Source organism: Labrus mixtus, chromosome 18 (assembly GCF_963584025.1).
Source record: "Labrus mixtus chromosome 18, fLabMix1.1, whole genome shotgun sequence".
NCBI classification, from domain to species: domain Eukaryota; kingdom Metazoa; phylum Chordata; class Actinopteri; order Labriformes; family Labridae; genus Labrus; species Labrus mixtus.
Window position 1 is genome coordinate 13122288 of NC_083629.1, and position 27397 is coordinate 13149684.

At 43.5% G+C, this 27397-nt stretch overlaps 1 protein-coding gene across 2 annotated transcripts; it reads right to left on the reverse strand.

Moving 5' to 3' along the window:
* Positions 1-25410, reverse strand: tmem260 (transmembrane protein 260). 2 transcript variants are annotated; one of them, XM_061062720.1, is made up of 16 exons: positions 25019-25409; positions 22226-22257; positions 19313-19464; positions 10403-10580; positions 10164-10277; positions 9507-9686; positions 9347-9387; positions 7957-8043; positions 6803-6911; positions 6398-6570; positions 5015-5186; positions 4160-4299; positions 3410-3586; positions 2216-2269; positions 1888-1972; positions 1-1712 (listed from the first exon to the last, which is right to left on the reverse strand). In XM_061062720.1, the coding sequence occupies exons 1-16, from the start codon at positions 25125-25127 to the stop codon at positions 1452-1454; spliced, it is 2064 nt and encodes a 687-aa protein (XP_060918703.1). In that variant the 5' UTR covers positions 25128-25409; the 3' UTR covers positions 1-1451. The 2 variants fall into 2 exon arrangements, 1 of the variants encoding a protein (XP_060918703.1); XR_009676423.1 differs by having other exon boundaries at positions 1663-1712; positions 2211-2269; positions 25019-25410.
* Between the last annotated feature and the right edge of the window lie 1987 nt (positions 25411-27397).

Consider the following 27397-nt stretch of genomic DNA (forward strand, 5'->3'; position numbering starts at 1 on the left):
TTAAAATAAACATCATCTTTATTGACATATTTATCAGTAGAAAGCAGAGGGAAAGTTGTCCCTTTTTATGTGAAACCAGACCATCTGTGCTACAGCAGGTCGAATCTCATCATCCAGCCAGCTGACAGCCGCTAACCATTCCTGCGAACAGAGAGGGCAGATTACATTCTGAGAAAACTCCACGTGCAAAAACTGTCCTTCGCTTTCTAGAAGTATCTCAGAGAGCCGGCTCATTGAGCAGAGTTTTAAGAAAGCTTATGGAACATACAACTTCTGCATAATAGCTTCCACGGCAGAAGGTTCATTAACATCATCACAAATATCAACAAAAACGGTGTGTAATTAAAGTTTTGGACCCTGAGAACACGTCAAAGACGAGAGGCTCTGCTCTATGTGTTTGCGTGCTATGTTGTCTCTTCAGCAGCCCTCACAGGGATAAAAGTCCATTTTCCTGCGAGCTGGGAGGCGGATGGTCTTGCGTGTCTACTTGTGTCCCTGGAGTTTGCATGACTTTGTGCCTCTATGACGATCAAAGCACTCTGCTTTTCCGCGTGCCGATCTGTTTATCGACAATGCTTATGTGCCATTCGGGCAGTGAAAGGGCCTGGGTGGAGATTTAAGTATGTTCACACACAAACACAAATCATCACACACAAAAACGCACCTCTAAAAGGGTCCCTGGCATTGTGACATTTCACATTTCATTTAAATCCATGAAGGATTACAGCCCTCCTGTTAGGAAGGAAGAGAGGGAAAAAAACTCATGAAATCCATTAGTTTTAAACATTTAAAGGACCATCTTAGATGGACTGATGGAAGGATAGAGGGGTGGGTGAGTGGGTGGGTGGGTAGTGCTGGTTATGCGGAGTGGGGACTGTGTGGCACTGCACAAGTCTGTCCTAGATTAAACAGCCGCTCTAATCCCCCATTTCTGCCCCCAAATTGGTTTTCCCTCAATCTCGGCCCTGCCGTCCTAATGTGAGAAAAAGAGAACTAGAGCAGTGGCGGAGGCAGAATAATCAGCACATTAAAAGCTGTGAGAGCAGAGGAGGAAAGGAAAAAAGGAAAGATGCAACGATAAAGCAATCGAAAGGTTGAGTTAAAGGGGAGCACGCATAGCTTGATTGGGGTCAGCCAAGGCTACCTAAAGTCAAGCTCTGTCTCTGGTCAAACTTTGTTAAATGAAGCATGGCTGAGGGGAAGTTTTTTGTCCTTTGTGCAGAGTTGTGTTGAATTTCTAGAAACCAGTTATTCTGCAGCAGCAACTCATAATTCCAATTTGACCATTTACATTTGGCCAAAACTTCAGCACAGAACTGGACTGCCACCTATTATTATTATTATTATTATTCCTGGGAGGAGGCACATTCAGACTCATCCCTGGTGTCTAGCATTTCAGCTAGGCTCCTGCTTTCAGTGTTCCAGCTCTGTGGAGGTCTCTCTGGATATTGTTAAGGGGCTGGCCTCTGGCTCTGGCGGAGTCTGTCTCTCTCTTTGACCAGGTGAGTAATGGCTGAGCGAATGGCGGGTGCCTGGGGATCTGTAGCTTCCTTCTCCAAGTAGAGGCTAAAGTGCTCGGTGCTGCAGGTCAGCAGGCTGTCTGGACTGTGCCCCCTTTGACCGGAGTGGAGCAGCCTCTCGCAGGCCAGAGCCAAGTTCTTGTCCCAGTTAGGAGGGTAGTCCGAGTGGGCCTCAACAATCTCCTTATACAGCTGTCCAACACAAACACATAAACACACAAAGACACACACATAAGAGCAGATGTTACCACAAATAACAAAGTAAAAGCCCCTGAATATGTCATTCTTTGCCTTGTTTTAGCACTTAAATCTGCTCCATTATGGTAAATGACAGTGTTGTGGCAGTGTTTGTTAGGGTCAGACTCACAGTGTAAGACAGCTCAAAGAGGCGAGCGCTCCCCTCTCCCTGAATCCTTTCAGCCAGGTCAAACAGAAAGAAAGCCGTCTTCATCCTGAAACAAAGCACGCAGGCTCAGGGCTAAGTGCTGGATGGATGAGCCATGCAGATCCACACTCACAGACGCACCACTCCAATGGAGTGATTTATGTAGATGCCGATACCAAATAGAATGTACATGTAGATGCTCTATCACACAAGACTGGTTTATGGAGATGTTCTCGTGGTAAAGTATGCAATGTGACGCAGCTTTTTTATCTGTAGTGTCTTCTGTAAAAAGAACTTTAACTTACTGTACCTGGCTTGCCACATCTCCTCATTAGCGACATGCTCCCAGGACGCAGGATGGAAACTGTTCACACGTAAAAAAAAAAAAAAAAAAACATTTCTTTATCTAAACAGCTTCAGGCTTTTCATGCAGAATTCCTCTAACTGAAAATGATATTTATGTGAATATGTATTGTTCAACTGGACTGTGCAGGTTTTGATACACTAAACATGGATGTTTTCTGCATAAACATTAAATGACTGAGCAACAATACCAGCAAACACATTAGACACGCAATAAAACCACATCTTCCCTTTTTTTCACTTTGTTGGCTGTAAACACTTGACCTCTTCTTCAAAAGAATATTTAAGCAGAGCTCCCAACTAATATTTGGCTTGTGGGCATCGACGGACACGCTTGTCGTGAGAGTGCGGGAAATAATGTCACAGTATTCAGCCGTGGATAGCAGAGTGAATGAAGGGCTGCTGGCAACAGCAACAGAATATGGAGCTTTGACTAATTCCACTTTTGACACAGTTATTGACAAAATGCAATAAGAAACTCATTATTTCCCATCTTCAGTCTCATTTCAAATGGCTGAGGGCCTGATGTCTGCTCTGGTTAAATTCACAAAGAGCACAGAGCACAACCTCACTGAGGGAAGCTCTGTGGTCTTCAGTCGTCCTCCATCAGACTCCACAGAGACGAGGGGCAAAGAGATGTTGATGAAGAAATACGTGGTGAGGATTCATTATTTGTATCTTTATGAGGGAATTATTTTTTTAACATAAGATCACGACCTGTTTTTTCCAAAATGCTGCGCTGATTTTCCTCAGGACTCCCTGAATTTACAGACTGTGCCAGTCTCTACAATCTCATACTGTGGAGATAAAACATTGTTCATCCTACAAGACCTTAATTTAAATTAAAGTCAAGATTCCAAAGTATCCAAAGGTAATAATTCTGTCAATGTGTATAAACTGATGCACAAGATGTGAACATTTTTATTTGATACATTTTGTCCTGCTGTAAAGATTTAACTCGGTGTAATCATCATAAAGCTTTAGAAGAGGTGAGAGAGCGGAGTACACACATTATTGTCCAACAATTAAGACAATTTATTAAACCCAAAAGCTCCTTAAAAGAAGGAAAATAAGAAACTGTATGTTTAAAGGTCAAATACCTCTCTAGAGATGTGAATGTTCTGAATGTGTTTGTAAGCACCTTTCATGTGGTTCCGTCCAGTTGTACATGTTCCGAGTCCTCTTCGCCCACCTTTCAGGGTGAAACTGCCTCTGAGCTGGCACCAAGACGTCACACACACCCCACGGCCAACGGGAGAAACTATGCTCCCAGCTAGGGTCTCCTTCAGACAGCCCAATGCAGGCGACAACATCCCTCCTGTGGAAAAATGAAGAGGCTTGCTCACATCCTCGATTTATTCGTTCTTTCTCCACGAGGCTGACTTCTGATGATGAGACAAACACCAACACCATGTCCAAAAATATTTCCTCACACCGCAACACCTTCTAGCTTTTGGGCCCTGGAGGTTAATCCCACAGGTCAGTGTGCCCCACGGAGAGACGGGCATGTTGGCCTGGCAAACACTGCCCCCTGGTGGGCTTGGCATTAACAGGTCCCCAGCCACTTTCTGAGTCTCAGTTCTTCTTGTAAGAGTGAGAGATGTGAGAGCAGGGAGCAGCACTGACTCCACCAGAGACTGTTTAACCCAATCAAGTAGATTAAACGGCTCGTGTACTTCATCAATCTCCTTTTATGGCCCCAACACTTCTATGAGATTATCTTCTCCCTGCATTTACAGCTGTGTGGACCACCCCCCTGATCTATGCCTTTTTAGATCACCCACTTGTTAATTTGGACCATTGTTGCCCTCCCGACTCATTCTCTCTCCTTTTTTTACAGCCTGCTATTCATCAGCTCAGACCTCCATTTCATTCTGTCTCGGTGACTTACTGCGTGTTGTGCAGAAGAAACTGCTCCAGATTGAAGGTGTCTTTCCCCTCAGGGTGGACTGGGTCCCACCAGCGGCCAGGAAAGTGGACCCCTGGGTGGTGCTGTGCCAGCTTGGCAACATACCAACTGTATGTCATCATCTAGAAAGAAGTACCATAAAAACTCAATCAATTATGATGACCAAATTAGCAGCCAGTGTACTAATCATTTCAACACATGGATTTATTGACTGTCGGTGGCTTTTGCTCCTTAAATACAATTTTTAAATGGCTTCTATTTCCTTTTATCCAAGTTTGTTGGTCGTTAATGGAAGGTTCTTGTTTTCACTTCTTGATTTTTAATTAGATTAGATAATATATAGAGAGATGTACAAACTTGAAACAGGATGGGGACATTGATAATGTGCCCAATTAAGGAAGCTAGAGGATCATCCAGTCACTAGACTGTATTTAGTATTCATTTTATTCTGTTTTACACAACTAAGGTACATTGCTAATTTCCTAAAACTGTTATGAGCATGAAAAATAATCTTCCCCTTGTTCATAAATCTTCATTTTAAAAATAAATAAATCCTATGTTTTCAATCATATCTTTATTTTAAAAATCAATAAGACGCTAAAGCTAAATTTTGTGAATCAAACGCATCATTTGTTGCTTCACAAAATCATGCAGTGATGTTGAACTTTGCAGTCCTCTGTTCAGCCACTAAGTAAAACAAGGAAACTCACCCTAAGCAGTTTGTTGTTTCTATAATTAAACATCTTTAATCAAACTTTTAGTGTGTGTGAGGATTAAACTTCAAGAGAAAAGTTTAGGACTCAACAGACAAGAGCGTGGAGAATGTAAAGCTCTGACCTCCTGGTCGACGAGACGGACATCGGGACGAACCCCCTCACAGTAGTATAAGTAGCGCAGCGAGTTTCCAGGCAGATCTCCTCTGGTCAGGATGATCGAGTCATTTGGGACGGAAGCCAGAAGCTCCCTGCCGAACCTCTCCACTACACTGTTTCTGCTCAGATCACACTCCCTAGGATCAATAGCACAAACATCACCACATTGTACACCATCATCAAAACACACGTTGTGTTTACTTGAATTTTAAAAGGGCTTCAGTGCATCTTCACCCTACTTAGAATTGTGTGTGATCTGTAAAACTGTGGATGAAAGTGAGTCGCTGCTTGTAGGTACGCTTTCAAGGTGCTCTGAGGGTAAGTTGTCAGTGCCCCCGCCCCTTCCCCTCTGCAGAGCGCTGTGGCTGCCTATCTAATCGTGGGGAGACAGGTGTGATGGGTCTGACAGCACAGGCCATGCTCTCCCCTTGATCAAAGCTGCTCAGTGATGGCTGTCTGGCACTCCCCAGCACTACGGTGTAATCTGCCTTCTCGGACAGCTAACATCTCACACTGAGCTCTGTGAGTGGAATCTATGTGCTAACCGTGCCTCTCTTCAGCACCTACCATGGGGTGAGGAGAGAAATACCTGACATGTGAAGTTCAGACCTGCAGTATGAAGCGCAGAGGAGAAACAAATCAGGTTGACTCAGGGAAAACTTCTGTATGGGGATTTTAGAAGGAAGCAGAATGAGAAGGGAGTTTTTAACCTCACTTCAACTTTACTCAACAAAGCTAACACAAAGTAACATTTGTGTCCGGCGTAGTTCCTGCAATAAAAATACTGCACAGTAAAACGACTCCAAAGATAAATGCACGTAGATTCACTGCTTTTGAGATCAGGACAACCACTATCAGAGGTTGGAATCATGAATTGCCTGCAGAGCAAGAAGATGCAGCCATAATAATTATGGAGGTAAAGCTTCACTGATGGTATCAGGTACAAGATATAGTTCTTGAAGAATTACTTCAGCAAAATGTATGCTACAAAACTAACTTCATGTCTTAGCCCTAAAGAAACGTTTGGGCTTTTATCTGCCACAGAAGTAGTTCCACTCTCTATTGAAAAGAATAAGGTGGAAGATTTTAATTGTAAGTGATTGCATCCCAATAATTCAAGGCCATAAAACCAGGAGTCCTGCATGTTCATCCAAAATCCCAGGTTAATATCAATCTAAAACCTAAAAGTCAAGTTTGTAATCTTACAGGCAGTGTTGTATTTAAAATGTTGTAACAGATCGAAACAATAATCAAACAATGTCTTCATCAATATTAAACCCAAGGACTACACTGTGTCTTCAATACACCAGTGAGGGAGTTTGTTATTGGAACACAGTGCAATGCTTACCTGTGATTGGTGTGCACCATATGTGCCAATAGACCCATGGTGAGCACCCAGCCTGAGTTCCTCCACAGCCCCCCACATCCCAGCCTCCTCTCCAGCTCTATGTGTGTCCGGCTCAAGCCGAGGCCTGCCAGCACACACACTGCAGCATCGCTCTGGAGCCAGAATCGCTCAACCTGCAGGGAAAGGAGTGTAGAGGTGTACACAAACAAGCACAGAAACACACGCCACTGTTTCCTCAAGTGTTTTCTTTTCCTCCATGCAGTCCTGAATGTACTTATAGATCCATGCCAGGAACAGCACTGATATGATCTCCCATAGACAGAGAAAATATCCAGCTGCGTTTCAATAAAGATAACAGGAACCGACAGGGTGATTGACAAAGTGAATTTAAGTCTCATAACTCACGACTCCAAGGAGAAGGGGTCTGCTGATGTCAAGGTTGGCTCTCCAAGCAAAAAACAGCGAGTACACCACAAGCATGGCAGTGAGCAACCAGGCCACTGAGCGACACATCCTATGACAGAGAAGACAATATATATTTTGTATATCAATATTCTTCTCTTTTTCATTAAAACTCATTTTAACATTGCTCTGTATACCCCAGTTTCCACATATCAAGTTGAAAGTATTATGTTGTCTATTTTCTCTGTAAAAATATACTTGTTTTGAATAAGTCCGTAAAATATTAATGCAGGGATGGAGATCACAAGCCCGAGGGCAAATGTATACGCCAGCCAGCTAAGAGGTGCATGATTGATTTTCTAATGCAGACTGAGTCATAATGAGCTGCTGCCAAGCTCTGAATCACAAACTCATTACAGTACAGCTGTAAAATGTACTTATACACTAAAAAGGAAAACACACTAGCCTTATGGCAATAACAAATCATCATCTGAACCTGAAGAGACACTTCCAAGCCAAAGCAAAATGACTTGCTTTTCTGCCAACGAATTGATCTGATGTGCTCAGCTGACTGGCCACGAACTCGTACTGTCAAGATTCTGTTTTTGTTTTTTTCTTCAAATGAGGCACAATGTGTGAAAAATGAAAGCAGATTTTTACAGTATTATAGTGGCCTTTTTATGGTTTCTTTTGGGGCATCCTATATTTCACATGTTCAAGTAATCAAGTGTATAAAAGTGCAGGGGGGAGCAGGTCGTGATCATTGCCCTACGGAGCCCTGAGGCATCCCTCAGCTCTATAAGCTCTGCCCCACAGACCCCCAAGAAAGGCTCTGCTGTAATGAATAACTGGATCAAACCGCCACACTGCCACAAACAGATACATACAAGCAGTGGTTTACTTGCACACACAAACATGTTTGTGAAAATTTAAAAACACACATCAACCTGTCTTGATTTGAATGTGGAGCGTCGCGACAGCTTGACAGTTAGGTGGCTCAGTGTTTTTTTGTATTCTTTTTTCCCGAGATCAGCGTTTTGTCAGTGGTTTTGTTCCCCGTCTCTTACTGCAGGGGATTAGATTTTTGGTTGAAGTGGCTGTGGAGATGTGTGTGACAGAGTTTGGTGTTTTGTATGCCCGTTTCTCGCTCATCCTACCTGTCCCACGAGGAGAGGAGAAGGCCCACTCCTGCAAGAGCCATAACGGGAAGCGAAAGGTCTGCCAGGCAGTGGTCCAACTGGGCCCTGAACACACACAGACACGGACACACAGACGCACACAAGTATAACAGACTTTATGACGGACACCAAAGACAAGCTCAATTACCCTCCCTGCTACTGAACTCAAGGACAGCAATTATTAAATGCCCTCCATCCTCTATCAAAACAAACTCCTTGGACTCTGTGCTCCTCCTTTCAATCGGATTGACGGATACGAATGACTGTGTCATCCACCCCCCCGCTGCCCCATCCTCTCTTCACAGCGCCTGTCAGTCAGTGAGCGTTTGCTCAGAGCAGAGAGATAGTTTCCTGCCTCTTCCTTAATACCCATCTCTATTTGACAGCTTATTGAGTCTCTATATCTCCCAATGTACACTATGTGTGAATGTGCTGAAAAGCGTGTGTTTGTGGGTGTGTGTGTGTGTCAGCTTCTCCAACGGGTTTTACGTCTCCAGTGCGACATGCCTGTCATGTTCGCCTCTCTTCCCCATCTTGAAGGTGTGCTTGTCCATCAAGCAGCAGGGATGATGGGAAGGGGTGGGCGCCTGGTAGGGTAGGGAGGGCTAGTAGTGGGGGGTCTTAAGACGCACATGCACCCCCATCCCGTCAGTTGGAGAGCGATATCAGGAGTGGGATGACTGCAGTGGTGGTGGTGGTGATGTAGCAGGGAGTAGAGGAGGAGATCCAGTGGAGGAGGTATGGGGGGTTTGCTGGAGTGGAAAAATACAATTTCTCCAGCTCTATTGCAGTGTCTGTCATCACAGCTTGTCACGCTTAAACACCAGAGCTGAGTGATCATTTCAAACTGCTGGAGAAACAGAACACAGCGATTTGGCCCTCTAAGCAGGTTCAGTTCTGCTTTGATGGGAGAGAGTGGTAGGGGAAGAACAAAAGCTGCTGGGGACAAGAGAGGGAGAGAGGGTCGGCCTGCAGAAATGAGAAGGGGCTCTCAGAACAGATAGGAGTTTCTGTGGTTAAATGTGTGTAAAACACCGGGGGGGGGGGGGGGGGGAATCGTCCTCCATGTCTAGAACCATGTGCCCTCACTGTACCTCTGATGAAACTCTCTGTTTTCAATTGTTTCTCTGTACCCAATCTTAGAATCTGCTCTGGAAGTTAATCATATAGTTAGCATATTATAGTATATCAAACTTTAAGTTAGACAGTGTAAATAGCACATAAAACAAAAAGATGTTTTAAAGAGTTGTGATTGACAAATACAATTTATGAACTCATAACAAAACAGTTCAATTTAATGAACTGTATAAATACTTCTGATTAATAATCTTAATGTGTGAACAGTTGAGTTGATAAAAGACAGACTCACTTCAGCATTGTAGTCAAGTTTACAGAGATCTCAGTCTTCGCCTGCAAACACAAAAAGAATACGACGAAAACCATGAATGTAAAAGTTACAAATATTATCAGTTCACACTTATTGACTGTTGTCGAATAGCTAATAATAACAGTAGTGCAAAAATGCATACGAGACTGAAGGTGCCATATTCAGCTCTCAGCAGGTGGGTCAGCAGGCCTGTCAGGGTGGTCTGATCCCCCCAGCTCCAGCGGGCTGTGTTCAGGTAGGAGGACACTGGAAGGTAGATGTATGGCAGAAAACCAGCGAGGAAACACACGCCCAGAGACGCGAGGACACGCAGAGACAGCTCCTGTTGAGATGATTCAGAGACAGAGAGCTTCTTAAATTACAGTTCTCTAAATGTATGTGAAACTGACTCAGATTCAGAAAAGCTTTAATCCAAAAAACTCCAATTCAACTTTATTTCACATTGAATATACAGTATGGCATGTACCTACACTTCAAAAGGGACGGCAACAAGCCTGGGGGATCCTTAATACAAATCCTTAATAAGGCTAACATTGAAATATTCTAAAGTTTGACAGGACCCTGCTGAAAAGTTAGGCTATGATTTCCAAATTGGTTTATAAAGAAACAGAAAAAAAATCATAGAAATATAACTTTTTTTCACTGAAAATCAAAGGACAGCATACGTCTGTGAACACAATATAACAATATACATTATTTTTTGGGCTTTTTTAATGCACATTAATCATTTGTGCTCCTTGACCTTTTTTTTTTTTTTAATTCTTTCTTTCTTTTTCTTAAAAAATGTCTTAATACTTACCTTGTGCGAGTAAAGTCTGTAAAAGACCCAGGGAATGATGACCAGCACATACAGAACCAGGGTGTGCTGGTTGCAGAGCCCCAAGCCACAGCAGAGTGCTCCCCAATATGCCATCTGACAAGGTCAAGCATTTAGCACTGTGAGTTCATGTTGACGATATCTTAACAAGGCATCAAAGAAATGATCCATGAAAAGGAAAAGGCTAACGTCTAACATAAGGATGTGACGTAGTGAGTTACCTTCCTCCTCTGAGTGGCTTTTTCTGCACAGTGGAAGCTGGTGATCAGGAAAAAGAGCAGACCAACAAAAAAGTTGTTGAGAGTGAAGACCTCTGCGCCCATAGACCACTGCCAGCTCAGCCTGGACACAGCGAACAGCCCTCCAGCCAGCACGGCTCCAGGACCAGGACCTGTCAGTCTGAAACCGGAAGATGAGAGGCCTTTATTATGATACAGAATCTTAGATGGATCTGTTTTTCACGCTATCCCTGAAAGATTGTATGTGTGTTTCAAGCCACTTGTGGGGAAATTTCAGTTTTTCATTGAGTTGCAGCAAAGTTTTTCAGACTTAAATAAATCTGAAAACCCCTTAAAGGTCGAGTATATTTGTATTCGATTCCAACTTTTTGTTCCAAGTCAGTTTTAGGGTACCCTCACACTAGGCAATCCAAACTGTGCCTCACAACATTTGACCCCCAAAGTCCAGTTTGTCTGACTAGTGTGAGTGCTACATATCATGCTCAAGCACAGTATGCTTCCTTTGCCCTGGCTCGGTTGGAAGAGGAGGGCTTTGGCACAAGCATGGGTACGCTGATGATGTATAATAAAATTGTCGCCTTGTATAATAGAGAATTCCAGGAGGGGGCTGTAACTGACAAAAAAGTCAGAAATTAGCCACAAAGTCAGTGAAGTTGCAGAAATGTTCTCTGTATTGTTCCACACTGTGCTGACTCTGAGACCGCACTTCTTGTAAACCACAATGACGTAAAGCTATGCATGTGTCGTATTAAGACGTGATGACGTGTACAATGGGTAACCTTGCTCAGGCCTGGTTTGGCAAGGGAAGACTTTTGTCCTTTGGCATGGTACAGGGCAATTGGGCCTAGTGTGAGTGTGCCCAAAAAAATCCCAAATATCTGCATTCCAGCCTAACGTTCTGTTCCTAGTCCGTCTACGGAACTTCAAGTGTTGACATTTTTTACCTAACTTGCACTGCAGCGATACAAAACAGCAGAAAAACAAAGTCAGCATTTTAAAAATAAATTAAAGTTTGCACCCAAAACAGCCACCACTTCCCCCAGACTCGTTTGGGGACCCACTTAATCTTCCCCCAACCCAAGTTTGCTTTGCAGACAAGACCTTGAAAAACACTCTGAATTGGGCCATTCAAATATCATCATGAGTCCCTCAGCAGCAGCAGCAGCAGCAGCAGCCGGTTGATCTGGAGGAGACTGGCAAAGAAACCACCATGGTAGAGATAGCACTTTATCCTCAGCTTCTTAAATATAATGTGTTCACAAAAGTTTCCCCCTACCTCCTCTCCTGTACTGTCTCCATCTCCTTTGCCGTAATTGAAGCAAACTTGGGATAATCTGTCATACGCTAAGACCCACCACTTACTAAAATGAGAGACATAGGGGGAGAGAGAGAGAGGCGACAAATGATGGTGGGGTGGTGGTGGTGGTGGTGGTGATGGGGGAGTGGTAGTGCAGAGAAGTGTGCGGTATAAGGGTGAGACAGTGTGCGGGATAAAGGATGAAATAAAGAAAAAGGAAGAAAAAAGTTCAAGAAGAGAGAGGGGGAAAAAAGAAAAAAGGAAAAAAAAAAACATAGCCCAGTCCCCGGCATGCTGGCTCTGAAATATGAGCAGGCTCAACAATTAGGGAAGTCAGGCAGTATGGCCCTTTCCGCCATTGTGTGGAGTGGCTTAGAGTCCTCATCAGCCTATCAGCTAACTGACAGGCAGAGAGCTGCTCTATTCAGCACCGCAGATACAAGCTGCAGGCCAAACGGCTGCCAGGTCCCTTATGACCCCACAATCCCTTGCCGGTGACAGCTTCAAGCTCCATAGCAAATTAGGCGCTCTCACATTACAATCGCAGAAGACAGATTCCATTAACGGTATCTGAAATTGAGTAGAGAGCAGGCCCGTTATCAGACCTGACTCATAAGCACCGCCATTAATCACAAGGCATGATACCATTTATACATTTCCAGCTCTCTGCCTGCCGCTGTGATAGTCAGCCACAAAAGGCCTGATGAGACTTAGGCTAGGGGAACAATGGAGCTTTCTGAGGAAAGCGCGGTAAATCAGGGAAAAAAGGAGAGGGAGAGCGAGAGGATGGTAGAAAAGAAAAAAAAACTCTTGCTTGCTGACTACTTCCCATTTTTTTCATGTTTTTTTTTTTCTCTGCTTCTCGCCACTATTTTTCCTGTGTTCTCTGTAAGGTGTGCTTGGTGAATGAATATGCATGTGTGTGTGTGTGTATATGTGTGTGCACATTAGAGATGGGGGGGGGGCGGACTGTGTTGATGGGGCGTCTACCAGTGGGTCTTAATAAGAGATAGCAGCGTCTTTCTCACTGAACGCTCCAGGAATTAGCTATAACTTGAAGGAAGGGATGAAGAAGGATGGGCTGGGTGGTGGAGGATGGCGGGTGGGGGGGGGGGCAGATGAGGACTTTTGTTGAGGTGCAGAGACCCCCCGCACCCTTAATTTTACGTCCCTGCATGACAATTAACCCATAGCTTACACAGAGCAGGGGGGCTGCTTTTGGGGTTACACTGGGTGCAGTACAGTCGTGGGGGTCCACAGACAGGGTTATTATTACACCAAGTTTCCTGCAATTTGCAGCCAGGCAGCACTCAGACACACACACCCACACTCCTGTCCCCCCTGCTTCTTTATTCTCCCTGAGTGGCTGACAAATCTCTCTGTTAGAGCTTGTCAGTCCAAGAGAGCCCAGTGATGTGTGTTCAGTGCGGGCTGTAAATGACCTGTCTGTCTGCGCAGACCACCTGGGTCCCAGTCAGCCTCTCAGCCGCTCCACAGATCATTCTCCGGGTCGGCTGCTCCCAGGGCGTGCGGATAAAGCGGGACACATTTTGACACCGTAGTTGCCGTGTTCCCTGTTATCACCCCTCAATGCGGTGCAGGATGCCGCTGTGCTGAAATGTTGTGGCTCAGTGACAATGGCCTGGTTGAGACGTGGCAGGAGAATAACTCAGCTGACAACGAGACCATTCTACCCTGAACTGCAAGGCCCTGCCAAAATGTCGGTGTCAGCACTTGGGAAATTAACGGAATGACAAATAATATGCGTTTAACCTAGAATTAAGAAAACTTGGTTTAATGTAGGTGGCTAGAAAAGAAAATTACCAATTAAGCAACTTGACACATAATGTAGACAAATGGGAACATTAAAATGCAAACAAATCACCTTCAATAGGAAAGATCAAAGGTAAATTAAATTGAATAAATGACAATGGCTTTGGTAAGCAATGTCCCCTTCAAGGACACAACAAAAGCTCAGAAAAAAAAAACCTTTGAAGTGTCAAAATGGGACCTGCCTCAGTTCTACAGTATGTGAAAGAGACGTGCCAGCACCAGTCGTCTGTGCTAAATAACAGCACACAAAAAGCCAACACCAGCTCTCTGCACTGATTGAGGCTTCACAATGGAAGCTGGCCGAGGGAGCCACTGTCACACACCACCCTGGGGAACACACAATACCACAGCTGTGCCATCGCGGATCAGCGTTGCACTGTTCTCTAACCGAGTGGTGGTTTGGGGAAGCATCGCTGGAAAAGAATCACACATTCCTGAAGAGGGTAGAGAGCCCAAGAGACCAAGTGGCCTGCTCGGGCTGAAGCCGAGGTTTCCAGCTGGCCCCCGATGACACCCTGGGGCTCTCCTCTGGCCAGGACACCGAGCAGGGTACTTAGTAGTTATTATATTACACTGGTAAGTGTCAGATGCACTGCTTTGAAATTCCAAAACTAAGCATCAACTGATGCACAAATCTAAGCTTTTAAATTAAATTGCGTGTATACACGTCAGGAATTCAAACACACTAGTAAATAACAATGCCAAGTGTTCAAAAGCAAGTCTATGTAAGGATTAGGGCTGGACAACACCTTCATTATATATTTTATTATTACCTAGCATTGGAATTGAATCATCATAATTTGCCCATTTTGTATTATATAAATCTTTGTTTTGTTTTTACATTGGCTCTCCAATTTCTACAAACAGATGATGGCGTCTGTGGCTGTAGAGTAACCTTCATGACATCATCTGGGATTGAAGACTAAAAGTTTTTAGCAAAAAACCTTGTAACATATGTGATGCATGGAGTTGGAAAGATAGGACATTTAGCAGGCAGGGAGACTTAAAGAAAAGATGCTTATAAGCCCACAATAGGAAATGTGCTATATAGTGTTTTAGATCTGGAAGTAGACTTGTCTCATCCTGATGACAGTGAGATGATTACACAGGACTGCCACATGTCTAAAACTATACCTACCGATAAGTGCACTTATCCTGATCAGTACCAACACTGTAAAATAAAAAAAATGTTTACAATCATCTTTCCTGATTTTTCTTTTTTAAATGGGGCCTCAATAACCTTGTTGGATACTTCTGTGGTTTTTCAGACATGTTTATAGTTCCTGTAGCCAACTCTGTCGCTATTGTTGTTCCCCTCTTCATCTCTGGCAAAGGAGTCAATGCTACTTGAAGGGAAATGTATCACTACAGTAGATACAACATTCAAAAGTCCAGGATCCTGCTAGAAAAAGACATATTTATCTTGCTTCCACAGTCTTAGTCAGCATTGTGTGCACTCAGGGCTTGTGGGTAACTGACGGTCAAAGTGAAGCAGTCTACAGTACCTTCATGTCAGGAAATCAAAACGTTCTCTTGTAACACCCATTGCTTCATAATTGCTAGACTGCATCACCACAATGCTAAATAAAAACTACATTTGCAGTTTCTATTTATGATGTTTAGTTTTTTTTAAAGTGAATTCAATATAATCAAACACGCTGCATTATAGGCTATATATTCATGACTTAATATCAGAAATGTTCAATTCCAAACATTTCCGTTACAAAAAAATTACCCATAACAACAATGCCTGTTATTGACATTGAGGTAAAAATGCCCACTTCCTTCTTTTATTTTGCTGTTACAGACAGTACCAGATTTGAATCTTGTACGTGACAACAGCCTATTTTTTTTCCAGCCAGACACCAAACCAGGCATTCCTCCATCTTTCCTGCCTCCTCCAGAGTGTGACAAGGATGCTGTCTGCTCAAACAGAAAGGAGGGTGAATAAGGGTCCCAGCTCTGCAGCTCAGACACCCCTCCTCCAGGAGAGCGCTGCAGTGCTCCAAGTGCGTGTAAAATTAATCACCACAATTCTGCACAAACAATGCAGCCACTGACATGACAATTTCTCCCAGAATGCCATCTTAATCTCCACCCAACACACAAAAATTACAGGAAGAGGGAAAAAAAACAATTGAGAAAAATCCTGTGTTTACGCAATGCTCTGAATGCCATTTTTATTGCTGCCTTTTCCAACAAAGTCATTAGGCACACACCAGTGATACATAAATGTTGCTGTAAAGATTCCATTAACTAATTCTGGGTGAATTGTAATTGCCGAGTCTGATCCGTCTTCGTGCCTGGTGCCTTATTAAGACCGCCTGTGGTGGGTGAGGAATGTAATATTGACGTCCGAGGCAGACACAATCTCGGGCCCACGGGCGAAAGGAATATTAAACTGCTACTGTATTCTGCTGTCTATCTCGCCCTCCTCCCTCCTCCGCTCTATCCCCATCCCATAGCCAGTAATGAGGAAATAACATCTTCATTAGACATCTGTTTAACTGTATTAGAGGATGAGTCCTGGGGGAACCATTGGTCATGCTGAGGATGGGGGGGAGTGAAGGAGGTCTGTTGGACTACAATATGACGAATGAGATACTGCAAAAATTGAACAAAAGGTCTACAGATTGGGGCCTTTTAAATAATCAAACCTAAAGTTGTCCTCTGCTTTTCAGCAGAAAACAGGAATGGCTCTTTTCTCTGTGCCTACTTGGGAGGAAGATTTTATCCAACCACATCAGATGTGAGAGGGAGGGGTGGACTTGCCACCTGCAGGGAGAGGTGAGGACACCATCTAACAAAACAACTCTATTCAGCTGTTTCCCTGACTCCACAACTCACAATGGGGATGTCTCTTAAAAAACAGAACTTTGCAAAAAGCAGCTAAAAAAAAACAATACCGACACACCTGACATGACCCCCAACAAAATACAAGCAGCCCCACCTGTGTGGAAAAACAACCCACCTGAGCGAGGAGGGAAAAGCGCCATCAGGACCATATGGTGAAGGTCCTTATAAGGAGCTGGGGATGGCACCAGGCCCATCCACCGGTCCTCTGAGGTATCAGCTGTGCATCATGGGCCAGCTCTTGGTGGGGGAGCCTCTCACAGGTGTGCGTTAAATATAAGGACTGTCACCGACAAGAGAGGCCAGACATGTTTGGTGTGCTTCAACAGTCTTGTTATGTAATCATGTGATCAAACAAAAAGTGCTGATGACAGAGCAACTGTGAGGTTGTTTTTCTGCTCTGATGGCTGTCAGCAGGCTGCCGTGTCTGCTCCTGGTTTCTCAGGATAAGCTCTGGAATGGAGAGAGAGATTCCTCGCAGGTAGCAGAGATTCAGAGCAGCTTTAGCAGATAAACTGCGAAACGAGAGAGCGCAGAATACCAAGCTGTCTGGATAATCCCGCTATGAAGGGTGCATTCCTCCAGAGACTCACTGCCGAGGCCTTCAGCATTCAGCAGGCCAAATGTTTCCGTCTCTGAACCTCTGAGTGCAATCGATAGAAATTATCATTACGTCCACCATCCTCAAAGGCTTGTCAGGCCATGGTGTGAAAACATAACAAGACGTGCAATTTGGCCATCAAACCAAATGATCAAGCCAAGAGAAGTGTAATTGACAATTCAAAGGGAGGCTAAGTGCTACATTTTAACTTATGCAAGAGAGAGAAGTGGCTTCCAAGCCTATCAACTTACATTCCCCCACATTAAACACTGCAATCTGGCCGACTAATTTAAATTGATACATCAAAGGCTTGCCATGTTGGGTATACTCCAGATGAATTTCAAGGTCTTACAATTTACTATTTGAGAGAAACTGCCTTCAAGTATCTGTATTAACTGCAATATATTTTCCATCTGAAAATGATCACACAAAGAAATGATTTGTTCGGAGTGGAAAAAGTCCCTTGCACTCAGCTGATACAAACCTAAAAATGAAAAGAAAGAAGAGCGTTTTGACCCCCACGTGGGTTAAAAAAAAGAAAAAAAAAGAAAATGTTGTGACTAAATTACGTTAGCAAAAGACATACCAAACTCATGGAGCAGGAATGAACAAAAGCTCAGTTCTAGCATTTCATCTGAGGGAAAGGCCGGTCCCGAGAGTCCCTGCAGTTACATGGTATGACATACCTCCATACTTGGACCTGAAAGGGGGGGTCTTGACCATCCAGAATTCCCTTGCGCCGCTTCGCCCTCCTCATCTTTTGCCCTCTCCAGTAACCCCTTACTAGGAAACGTTTGCCAGCTGATTCACAGCCAAAAGCTAAAACCCAGAGCAGATAATGACTAAAACCTTTTATGCTTATTTTTCAAATTGAAAGCGTAGATTATACGTTTATACTTAAGGGCTTAAATGGTGTGACTGTGTGCTCTGGCTGAAGTCCTTACTACCCATCATCCCTTGTTGGGGGGGTTGGAGGTCCTCATAATGACTTTTTACTTGACCATAATCCAAAATTGGATCTAAATCCGCAGAGATTACAAACAGGGCTGCAGTTAACATGAACACTGTGAGCCAAATATCACCCAGACTGCATGGATATTCTCTGGCCACAAAATAACTGTCTGCAAATGTCTGGCCAAAGCCGAGTCCAATTTACTAATAACTCATCAAATGCATTAGGACTATGGGGGAAGTGGGATACAAAGCCAAAAAGCTAAAAAAGAAGCATAGTGTTTCTCCCAGTTTTTCGCCCTGTCTTCCTTTTCCATGACCTATCCCGTGGTAGATTCTGATTCACCTCAGAGAAGTACCAAGGCTTCTTGTTTTAGGCTGATGCAGTCTGGGCTTAGATCCAGTCCCCTGAGTTGCACTTCCTCCCCAGCCTCTGCCCTACTGCATCAGGACTGACCCTGTCCCCTGACCTTCCCCAGACTGCCTGCCACAAACTGTGGCCAAGCACAAAGAAGTGCAACTGTCAGAAGTAGGCCCATTGTTGAGCACTTGGGAACACACAACTTCATTTTCACCTGCTTTTTTCCCCCACTAGTACTGAGTCCTCACAGCCTACAGAGGTGTACATAGGACAGAAATGACATCATGTGAGTAAATTAGAAGTATACGACATGCTCTTAAATGCCCTAGTATGCATTTAGAGGGACAAAAGGGAAAAATGTTGACACTAAGCTGCCACCAACAATGCAATGTGGGAAATTACTTGGATCAGCAATAGGGTGATGTAAGGTAGTGCAGCCAACCATGAGAGATAATCACACAAAGAGGGAATGGTGAAATACTTTCTTTCATGACAGGGTCAGCAGCATGCAAAACTGCAGGGTGGTAGATGCCATGAAGAGACCGTACACTGAACTTGGGATTGAGCGAGGGGAGAGATGTAGAAGAAAGGAGAAAGGGAGGAGCAGAGGTAGTGATCTTGTCCCTCTCAGGCGCATGAGGAAGAGATAAGAAATCGTGCCATGTCAGGATTGGGAACATGCTGGGCAGTGGTGTTGGTGGAGGGAAGGGGGACATGGACAGCGTGGGGGTTGGAGGGTGGGATAATTGTGATATACATACACACGCACTCTCACAACGGGTGGCTGATGGGTAAACAGGCAGGGCAGGGTGGAGGGAGGGAGGAGGCCGGCTGGGCTCTGCTCTTGAATACTGAACAGAGGATCAGGGACACACTACCAGTCTGTCAGGACCAGAAATACCACTCTCTGCTACAGACAGCACAGGGATGCAAAAAGTGAGTAAGGAAATCTTTTTGAAAGACCCCTTTAACTCAAAATAATTCTTCTGTGCCTACCTGCTAATAGACATGCAGAGGGCACCACTTGCTGCAGCCCCCAGCAGACTGCTCATCAGGTTGACACTGTGAGCTGGAGACAGGTTGGGCAGGAGAAAGATAGCCAGACGAGCTAGTAAGGTGAAGACAGGATACCCTGGAGGATGGGCCACCTGAGAACAAAATGTTCAAGAAGACTGTGTTAATCACCACCAGACCAGAGTTCAGTTGTGAAAAAAATCCATACTTATATAAAATGAAGTTTCCAAATCGTGAAAAATTAAGTACAAATCTCTACTCTGGGATGCTGTGGAGGAATCTATTGGCGTAGCAAGAAAAAGGACTAACCCAGACTTAAAAAAAAAAAAACCCTGCATAAACGAAGGGACCGAAAAGTTTACTGTGATTCAAAACAGAACTGGCAGAGAAAAGGCTAACTATGCTACGTGGCTGTGCTAAAAGTCAGCGACTGTACTGCTGTCTTTGTCAGTGTTTTGTTAACGAGCCACTCTGAGGTCAAAGCAACCGCAATATGAACAACCCCTCCAGAGCTTTAGCTGTGTATGAAAAGTCATCATCACACATGCACATTTGGATATTGCTGGAAAGCAAAGTAAACTGAAGGTCTGTAGGGACGAGCTGTACATGTGTATTTAAAAGTAGATATCAAAGAATTGATTTATATTTACAAGTAGCCTCCATCTACAGACTGGTGGATCATTGAAGACTTTTGAAATGTTAAGTCTGAATTGAATAGTTTTAGTGTTGTCGGTTGTTGTACGGTGATAAAGGATAAAGATTGTTGCTGTCTGTTACTAAATATGGACTGCTGGTGGGTATTAGTTTGTCTGTTTATATTATCTTTATGTGCAGCTGTTGAATGTGATTCATGTCATATCTGCTAAAGATTGAGTTTTATTTGCGAGTGTGATTAAAGCTTGCTGTTCTTATGTTAAAATCAAGTATAAATAAGAGGAGTTATGAATGAGGACATTTTTTAAATCAGTGGTACACAGCCGGTTAAGCAGGTACAGGTACTAAGTAGATTTCATAACAGGTCATCTAGGATCCGTCACATCAATTGTGTTTGAAATACGACAATAATTTGGTTTCATAACGCAACCTAGCTGTTATTTTGGCTACAACTTACCCTGTCACTGACCTCACCGTTCGTTACCGTTATAGCTAAATAGCAAAACTGCAGATTGTAATGTTGAAACTAATAGTAACTCACAACCAAAGGGGTGAACTGAGGATGCAAAACAGGTATTGCTTTTATATTTTGTCCTAGTACTAGGTGGGGGGGGGGGGATGCTAAGGAATCCATGCGCATCATCAAGCCCGCCATTTGGAACTGCCAAAAAAAACCTGAACCTAAAAGTAATGAAACATTTTCTAACGCTGTAAATCCATCATTCAGTCAAACATGATTCTCAGTATTTCCACATATTTACAGCTACTTTTTCAGACAAATACAGTATATTGTGTTTAGATAACAATTTCTGATCTTGCTTTACAGGGACGTTTAAGACGCACATCGAGAGACTCAACTAGAAATAACTCACAGTTTCAAGAGAAGCAGTTGGGTTGAATGAAAGTGCAGGTGTAAGCAAGAAAACAGGTGCCAGATTAAAAAGAGAGGAGATTTAATAAAGGCAAGAGTGATGCAGACATTGTTAAGTGGCAGAAAGGAATTGTGATTTTTCTTAGCCCAAGTGTACTTAGTGGCAAATATAGCTGCTCTTCACCCCCTAGTAAATGACAGCACTGGTATGCTGTAGATTTTCAGTAGCATGACCGCAAACTGACTCCCTCTCTTCCTCCCTCTTCTTTTCCTCTGGCCTCTTCCCAAGGACAGTGCCGCTCCCTAGAGCCCCTGCTGGAGCACGTGGTGCTCGCCAGCCTCAGCCCAAACCACCTCTGAGCCGCAGTCATTCTCGCCTGGGGGATCTAAGCAATCACAGCAATTAGCTACTAAGTCTCCTCCACCCAGATAAGGGCTCAGTCATTAAACACAGGCTCATTCGCTGGCCCTGATAACATGAGCCGCGCAGGCAGGGAGAAGGGGCAGTTCTTATGAAGAACACAGAGCTGTGAATGGTGACAGTGTGGCTACATCACTGGTCACATCACACACAGCAAAGGCTTGGTTACTTACAAAAACACTTGACCAAAAACAGAGGGATGGGTTGCAGATAGAGCATGTAGGTCAGGAGAAGTCACAGAGCAATGAGGAACAAGTTATGTAGAGGAAAAGATAGTAACTCAGCAGACAGCCGAAGTGTTAGCGTCAAAAGGGACATCAGTTAAGAGAGTGTGTGGCCGACAGGAATGGAAAGATACGCAGCAAAAGGACAGCTAAGGGGACAGAGGCAACAGGGAGAACAGGGAAGCTGGTTTCTAAAACTCTGGGGATCAGAAAAGGGGGGCCCAGCAGCCTGGGACCCTGGGACGGCCTGACAGGCCCTGGGGAGGCCTGAAAAGCAGACAGGCAGGCCACACGGACTGCAGCACTAACGGCAGGATTACTGGCATAGTGACACCGACACAGCCTCCCTAAAAGGATCACAGCGGCGTAATAAACTTTATTAAATAATAAAACTTATTATAACTGTTAACCCGATTTAGTTCATTCTTCGCGGCTTACACACACACAAAAAAAGAGGGGTGGATATAATAAGCCTTATACCGTACATAAGGCAAAGCCTACAAAAGCCATCGCCTTACCATTGACTTTAATTGGATTTGAAAAACGGGTTGCAAATTATAGCATTCTCTACTTGCAACTTAGTAAAATAAGTGCATAGAAAAGAAGGAGAAAAACCTGTGGACTGAAAGTAAATTAATCTGCTTTCTGCCCATGCTTAATTAAACTTCCTTAATGCTTATAAGAGTTAATGAGTGAATTGATTAAACAATACAGCTAATACTTACCCCCAGCTCACAAGCAGTGGTGATCAGCTCTCCTGTGGAAGAGAATAGGGGAGGAAATTAATGTAAACCCAATAATTATTATTAAGAGACAAGTCTGCTCCCAAAGTTTTCCCAAATCAAATACTTGCACTGGGGTTTTGCATTAATTTGCCAGGATCAAAACCTACAAATCTTCCCAGTGTGACATTTCCTAAGCGGCACGCTCATTCTCTTCATCTCTCGCTTCTCCCCTGATGCCTCCCTCCCTCTCTCCAGCACACATAGATATAAACACACACACACACACACACACACACACACACACACATACACACACACACAATTAGACTTCTTCTCTGTCACACAAAGACACACACATATGCTGATCTGAGAATAATGCCTTCAGTCCCATCCTCCCCAATGCATCAGGGTCCTTTCCTTTCCCCTTTCTTCTGCCGCTCTACGTGCCTCTCTGTTGCTCCCACACTCCCAGTGTCTCAATGTCTCCTTTAGTCCGTTGGGCACAAACAGAAAGGCAACGCTGGTGACAGTCACAGAATGAGGTAAGCTGTAAAAATAAGAGCTGGTTGCACAATTTCTTGACAAGCTCTGTGTGAGGCGCAGCGCAAGTGAAAAGAAAACCCCTAAAAGCTATTTGAGGAAGCTTCAATGTATCTGGGCACAAACCCATTTGTGCCAGAATACACCCAGAGCGTTTCAAATTAGACTGATTTCTCACCCAATGTTTGCATCTCCCACACATGAAAATTGAAATTTGGTTCAGATTAAATGACATTGATAAATGTTAGGTTCAAGACAGCTCCCTCTACTGGTGCTAGATGGTAGTCAATACAATACAAAATAGTGCCCTTGTTTTCTGCATCAGCAATGACAAGATAGTCAGTCTATGACCTATCCTGTTTTAAATATATATGGATTGCCTAGTGAATTAAAAAAACAGAGCCTATGGAGTTATCAAAAAAATACCAGTCTATAGCTTTAAAGTCTGTCCTTACATATGCAAAATATTTAAAACTCAAAATAAACATTTTCTGGAGCAAAAACTTGGGCCCAGATTCAGCCCCAACAATTATAGAACAGAACGGCTGAATTTCAGATGGCATTGGCTGCATCACATATTCTGCAACCTTGCCGATACAGTGAATTATTATGCCTAAATTTCTGCCACATGAGGAGCCCCAACTCTTATCAGTCTAATGGACCATGAAGTCAGAACTCCTCCACCTGCACAGCTTAAATGTTTTCACAGCTCCATTTCACCTGGCATGAGCCGCCAGCTACCTGCCATCATTTTTACATCACACTTTCTCAGCCCTCATCAGTTTCTCAATTTCACTTATTTCCCCTCGGTAGCAGCACACTTTTACACCATTCAACAGAGAAAAACTTGCACTAATATTGAGCCAAAACATCCATCTCAGAGCCACAGAGATGCAGTTTTGCAGCCCCATTGCTAAAAAAAGAAAATATTGACTCAACGGGGTAGCAGCTCGGGTGCCAAGAGTCTTTGTGATAGTGGAGCATGGGCACCCACACCAGTCTTCCCATAATCCCCATCATTTCCACACTCCACATTCCTAGACAACAGTGTACCCGCAGGGCTGTGCTCGAGCCTCTCCAGGGCACATCACACCTAAAGAGATTAGGACACAGAGATGGAGACCTGGAGAATTCGGAAGGGTGTTCAGCTGGCACTATCAGTGCGGGCATCCTGCACCGTCCCTAAACACTGTGGAGAAGGGGCTGGCCATTTTTTCAAAGGTCTGCATTCGCTAGGCAGGAGCACAACCAGCAGGGCTACTCAGCTACTCCAATTCCCTTCTCTCACCCCGTCTCTTCGCGCTCATATCTGGACGAGCTTTTCATACGCTTTCATTTTACGAAATGTGCATTTCTCCCTGCACAGCAGCTTGTATGCCAAAGCAGAGCAAAGCTAACAAGCAGAGCCTTCATGCCCTAAAGTCCACATTTACAAGTTTGTAACCCAGCTATCACTTTGAAACACTGTTTGTAATTGTGCAAGGCAGTCCCTTCATACACTGCATTACAAGTGTTTGGAAAACACTTTGCTCAACATTATAGGCACGTGCTGATAGAACCCATTTGGGTCCGATGTTAAGCCTTGTGACATTTTGTCTGTGGCTTTTTAGAAACAGTGTGTATATTTCCCACCATGTAGTCCATTAAGCACAAACAAGCATCACTATTTTTTCCCTGTAATGTGTCAAAATTAACACAGAATTCCTCCCAAAAAGAAATAACCGCGATCAGATCAAATGCACTGAAGACCTAACTAATGAGTTTAGACCTTCAAATCTAATCTGCAGTATAACATTCATAATAAATATCCTAGTAGTTTAGGACATTTAACAAATGAAGACAATGGACCAGGATCCAAAATAACACCAAACTTATAAATTTAAGAGCTCCCTAAAATTGAAATATCGTGGAACAAGGGTATTTTGGTGTGGTATCCACATTATTCTGATTGAACCTGATCCAACAATTCCCTTATATCTTTTACTTATCAAGATATGTTTGTTTAGAAGACATTATCTCAATTGTTTTCTGTGTTTACAATTGAAAGCTATTAAAGATTTACCTTTATAAACCCTAAAAAAAAGAAGTTTCAGAAGTTGGCACATGTTTTGGTTTATGCACCTGTACCTGCAGCACTTCTGACAGCAACAGTTCAGCTGCAGCAGAAACAAGGCGCTCTCTGATTGGCTGACCTGTAACACAACAAAGTCACATGACCAGAAGAGAAGCATTAGCTAGCGAGCTAGCACCAACCTGAGTCTCCACCGGGAACAGTCTTCTGCACACAGGGGACATATAAAGCGACGACACAAGTGACCGTAGCGCATGTCAGTATCCAGCTTGTCCTCTGCTCCTCCGACATTCTTCTTTCTGGACAAAAAATCCGATAGTTTTCAAACAACTGCTAATTCAGCAGCAAGCTAGCTCCCGTTAGCATCCGTAGACCTCAGGCGCTGGGGACCGCGAGTTGAGTGTAAACGTTTAGCTTCCAGTTTCCTGAAAACCGAAGAAAGTCCAGAGCTACAATTGGATTGAAACGACACGAAGTGAACACTTTGCTTTGAAAAAAGTGGGCAGACAATTTGAAACGTCCCTGTTCCCGGGAAGAAACAGCCTGTTCTCGCCGATCTACAAATCTCGCGATATTTCCCGACGTACCATTCATACCAGTGCTGTAGAGAGGCACTGATTCATACCATACACGTTACATTATGTCCTACAGTAGTTGTGTGTTGTGTGGTAATAACTTTTATTTAGTTGCTGCGGTGTTTACTTTTTGTTGTTGTTGTTGTTGTTGTTGTAGCTGTGTTGTCTAGGCCTCTGTTACTCAGAGCCTTTACAATGAAAGGTTCACAGAGGGAGTGTCAGAACCTATTTTGTCTGCACAAACACCTGTATGTGCTGTATATGTTGGAATTATAAACAATTCAGCCAGTTTATTTGTCTCCTGTAATTTTTCTGAAACATGTCTGTGTTTGTTTTTCGTGTGTGGTTTAATATGGACAGTCAGCCTTCTTGAGATTAAAATCTTGTCTTTTGTTTAAAAAAGCTTTTTTCAAGATCAAGAAATCCCTCTTAATCGAAATAAAAAATGTAGGCTATGTGTTTCATCTTGGATACGTATTTGCTCATATGTGTAGGCCTATAGGCTGTGTAAATTGTGAACAGCTTTGCAGTCTTCAACCATTGCACAATAGTTCTCTCACAAGACAAAGATGAGTCAAACATACACTTCCTTTATGTTTTCTGTTCATTTCTTTTCCCTGATTGTAGATGCAGCCTAAACCTGTTTTCTCAGCTTCCTGCACTGACCAAGTGTTATCAATGCATTTCAGGGGGGAATACGGGTCCTCTTAAGAGTGGTAACATTGACTGTTTTATGCCATTTGGAGTCCTTTAAAAAATCTCCACACCATACTTATTTTATTATATAATAACTATATAAACTCCCTGGAGTTGAGTTTTAATTCTAAGACGTTTTAATGGATCTTATATTGTGACAAGCCTCTTCTTTTTATTTTTAAATAGGGTTTTATTATAATTGAAATATGACACATCGCCCACATTTCTTTCTTAAATTGATATCGATAAACAAAGAGCAGCCAAAACTAGAAAAAAATCTAGTTATTAAAAATATATTTGTAGCATTTCTTTGAGTGGATACAAAATAAAAGTATAGGTCCAGGTAGATAGAGTCGTTGAGCATATGCCATATATGCAGGTGAGATATGACCAGCCTTTTCCAAAATCAAAAAAAGGCAGTTATTTGTTAAAGAGTCTTGTAGTACTTTTTCAATCATTATCATGCTTCTTAAAGCTGCTAATACACATTTAATTGTCGAACAAAAGCACCAGATTATACCTGAAACAAGATAAATGTACCCATAAATGTCTCACAAGTGTCCATATTTCGCAGGTTAAGGGGTGACTGTTAAAAAGAAATTGCCCTATTGAACTGATAATAATCCCAGCCCAACCATAAATGAGTCTGATCCCTCAGTAAATTGAGCCCTCGGTGAGGTGGAGTGGTGTCAGCACCTAGGCAACTCTCGGATGGCTCTCTAATCCTCGCTTCCCTCTCACCACCACCCTCATCGTCTAATCAGTCCTGAACACACACATAACGCTCACACCCATCCGACACACACACACACACACACACACACACACACCCAAGTACTCACCCTTCCTCACTCTCGGGCTCAGCCATCTCTTCAGTGTGATGTCATCGCTAATCCACGCTTGGTTATCCGCTGGGCTGCAGTGCTGCCAGAGGGGGATGTTTGGGGGGAAGATGGAGTAAATTTGGGGAGGATGGGGGGTAATCGGGCACGTCATAAAATATTTTCTGTTGAAACCACCACTTCCTTTCCATATACTGTATATAAACACATTTCACCTCTGATTGGAAGGATAAAACATGTCTGCGGAGGCCTGTATCTCCCAATTTGGAGGCAGGAGAATCATTCTGGTGGGTTAACTTCTTCCCCCCACCCCCACCCGCACCCCACCCTTTGCCCCAAAATGCAAGGCCTTTTACTGGCAGCTTGTCCAAACAGTGGAGTTATCCATATGTAGTTCCATATGGCAACATGCTATTAACAGACATTAGTTGACTTTAATAGCAGTGGT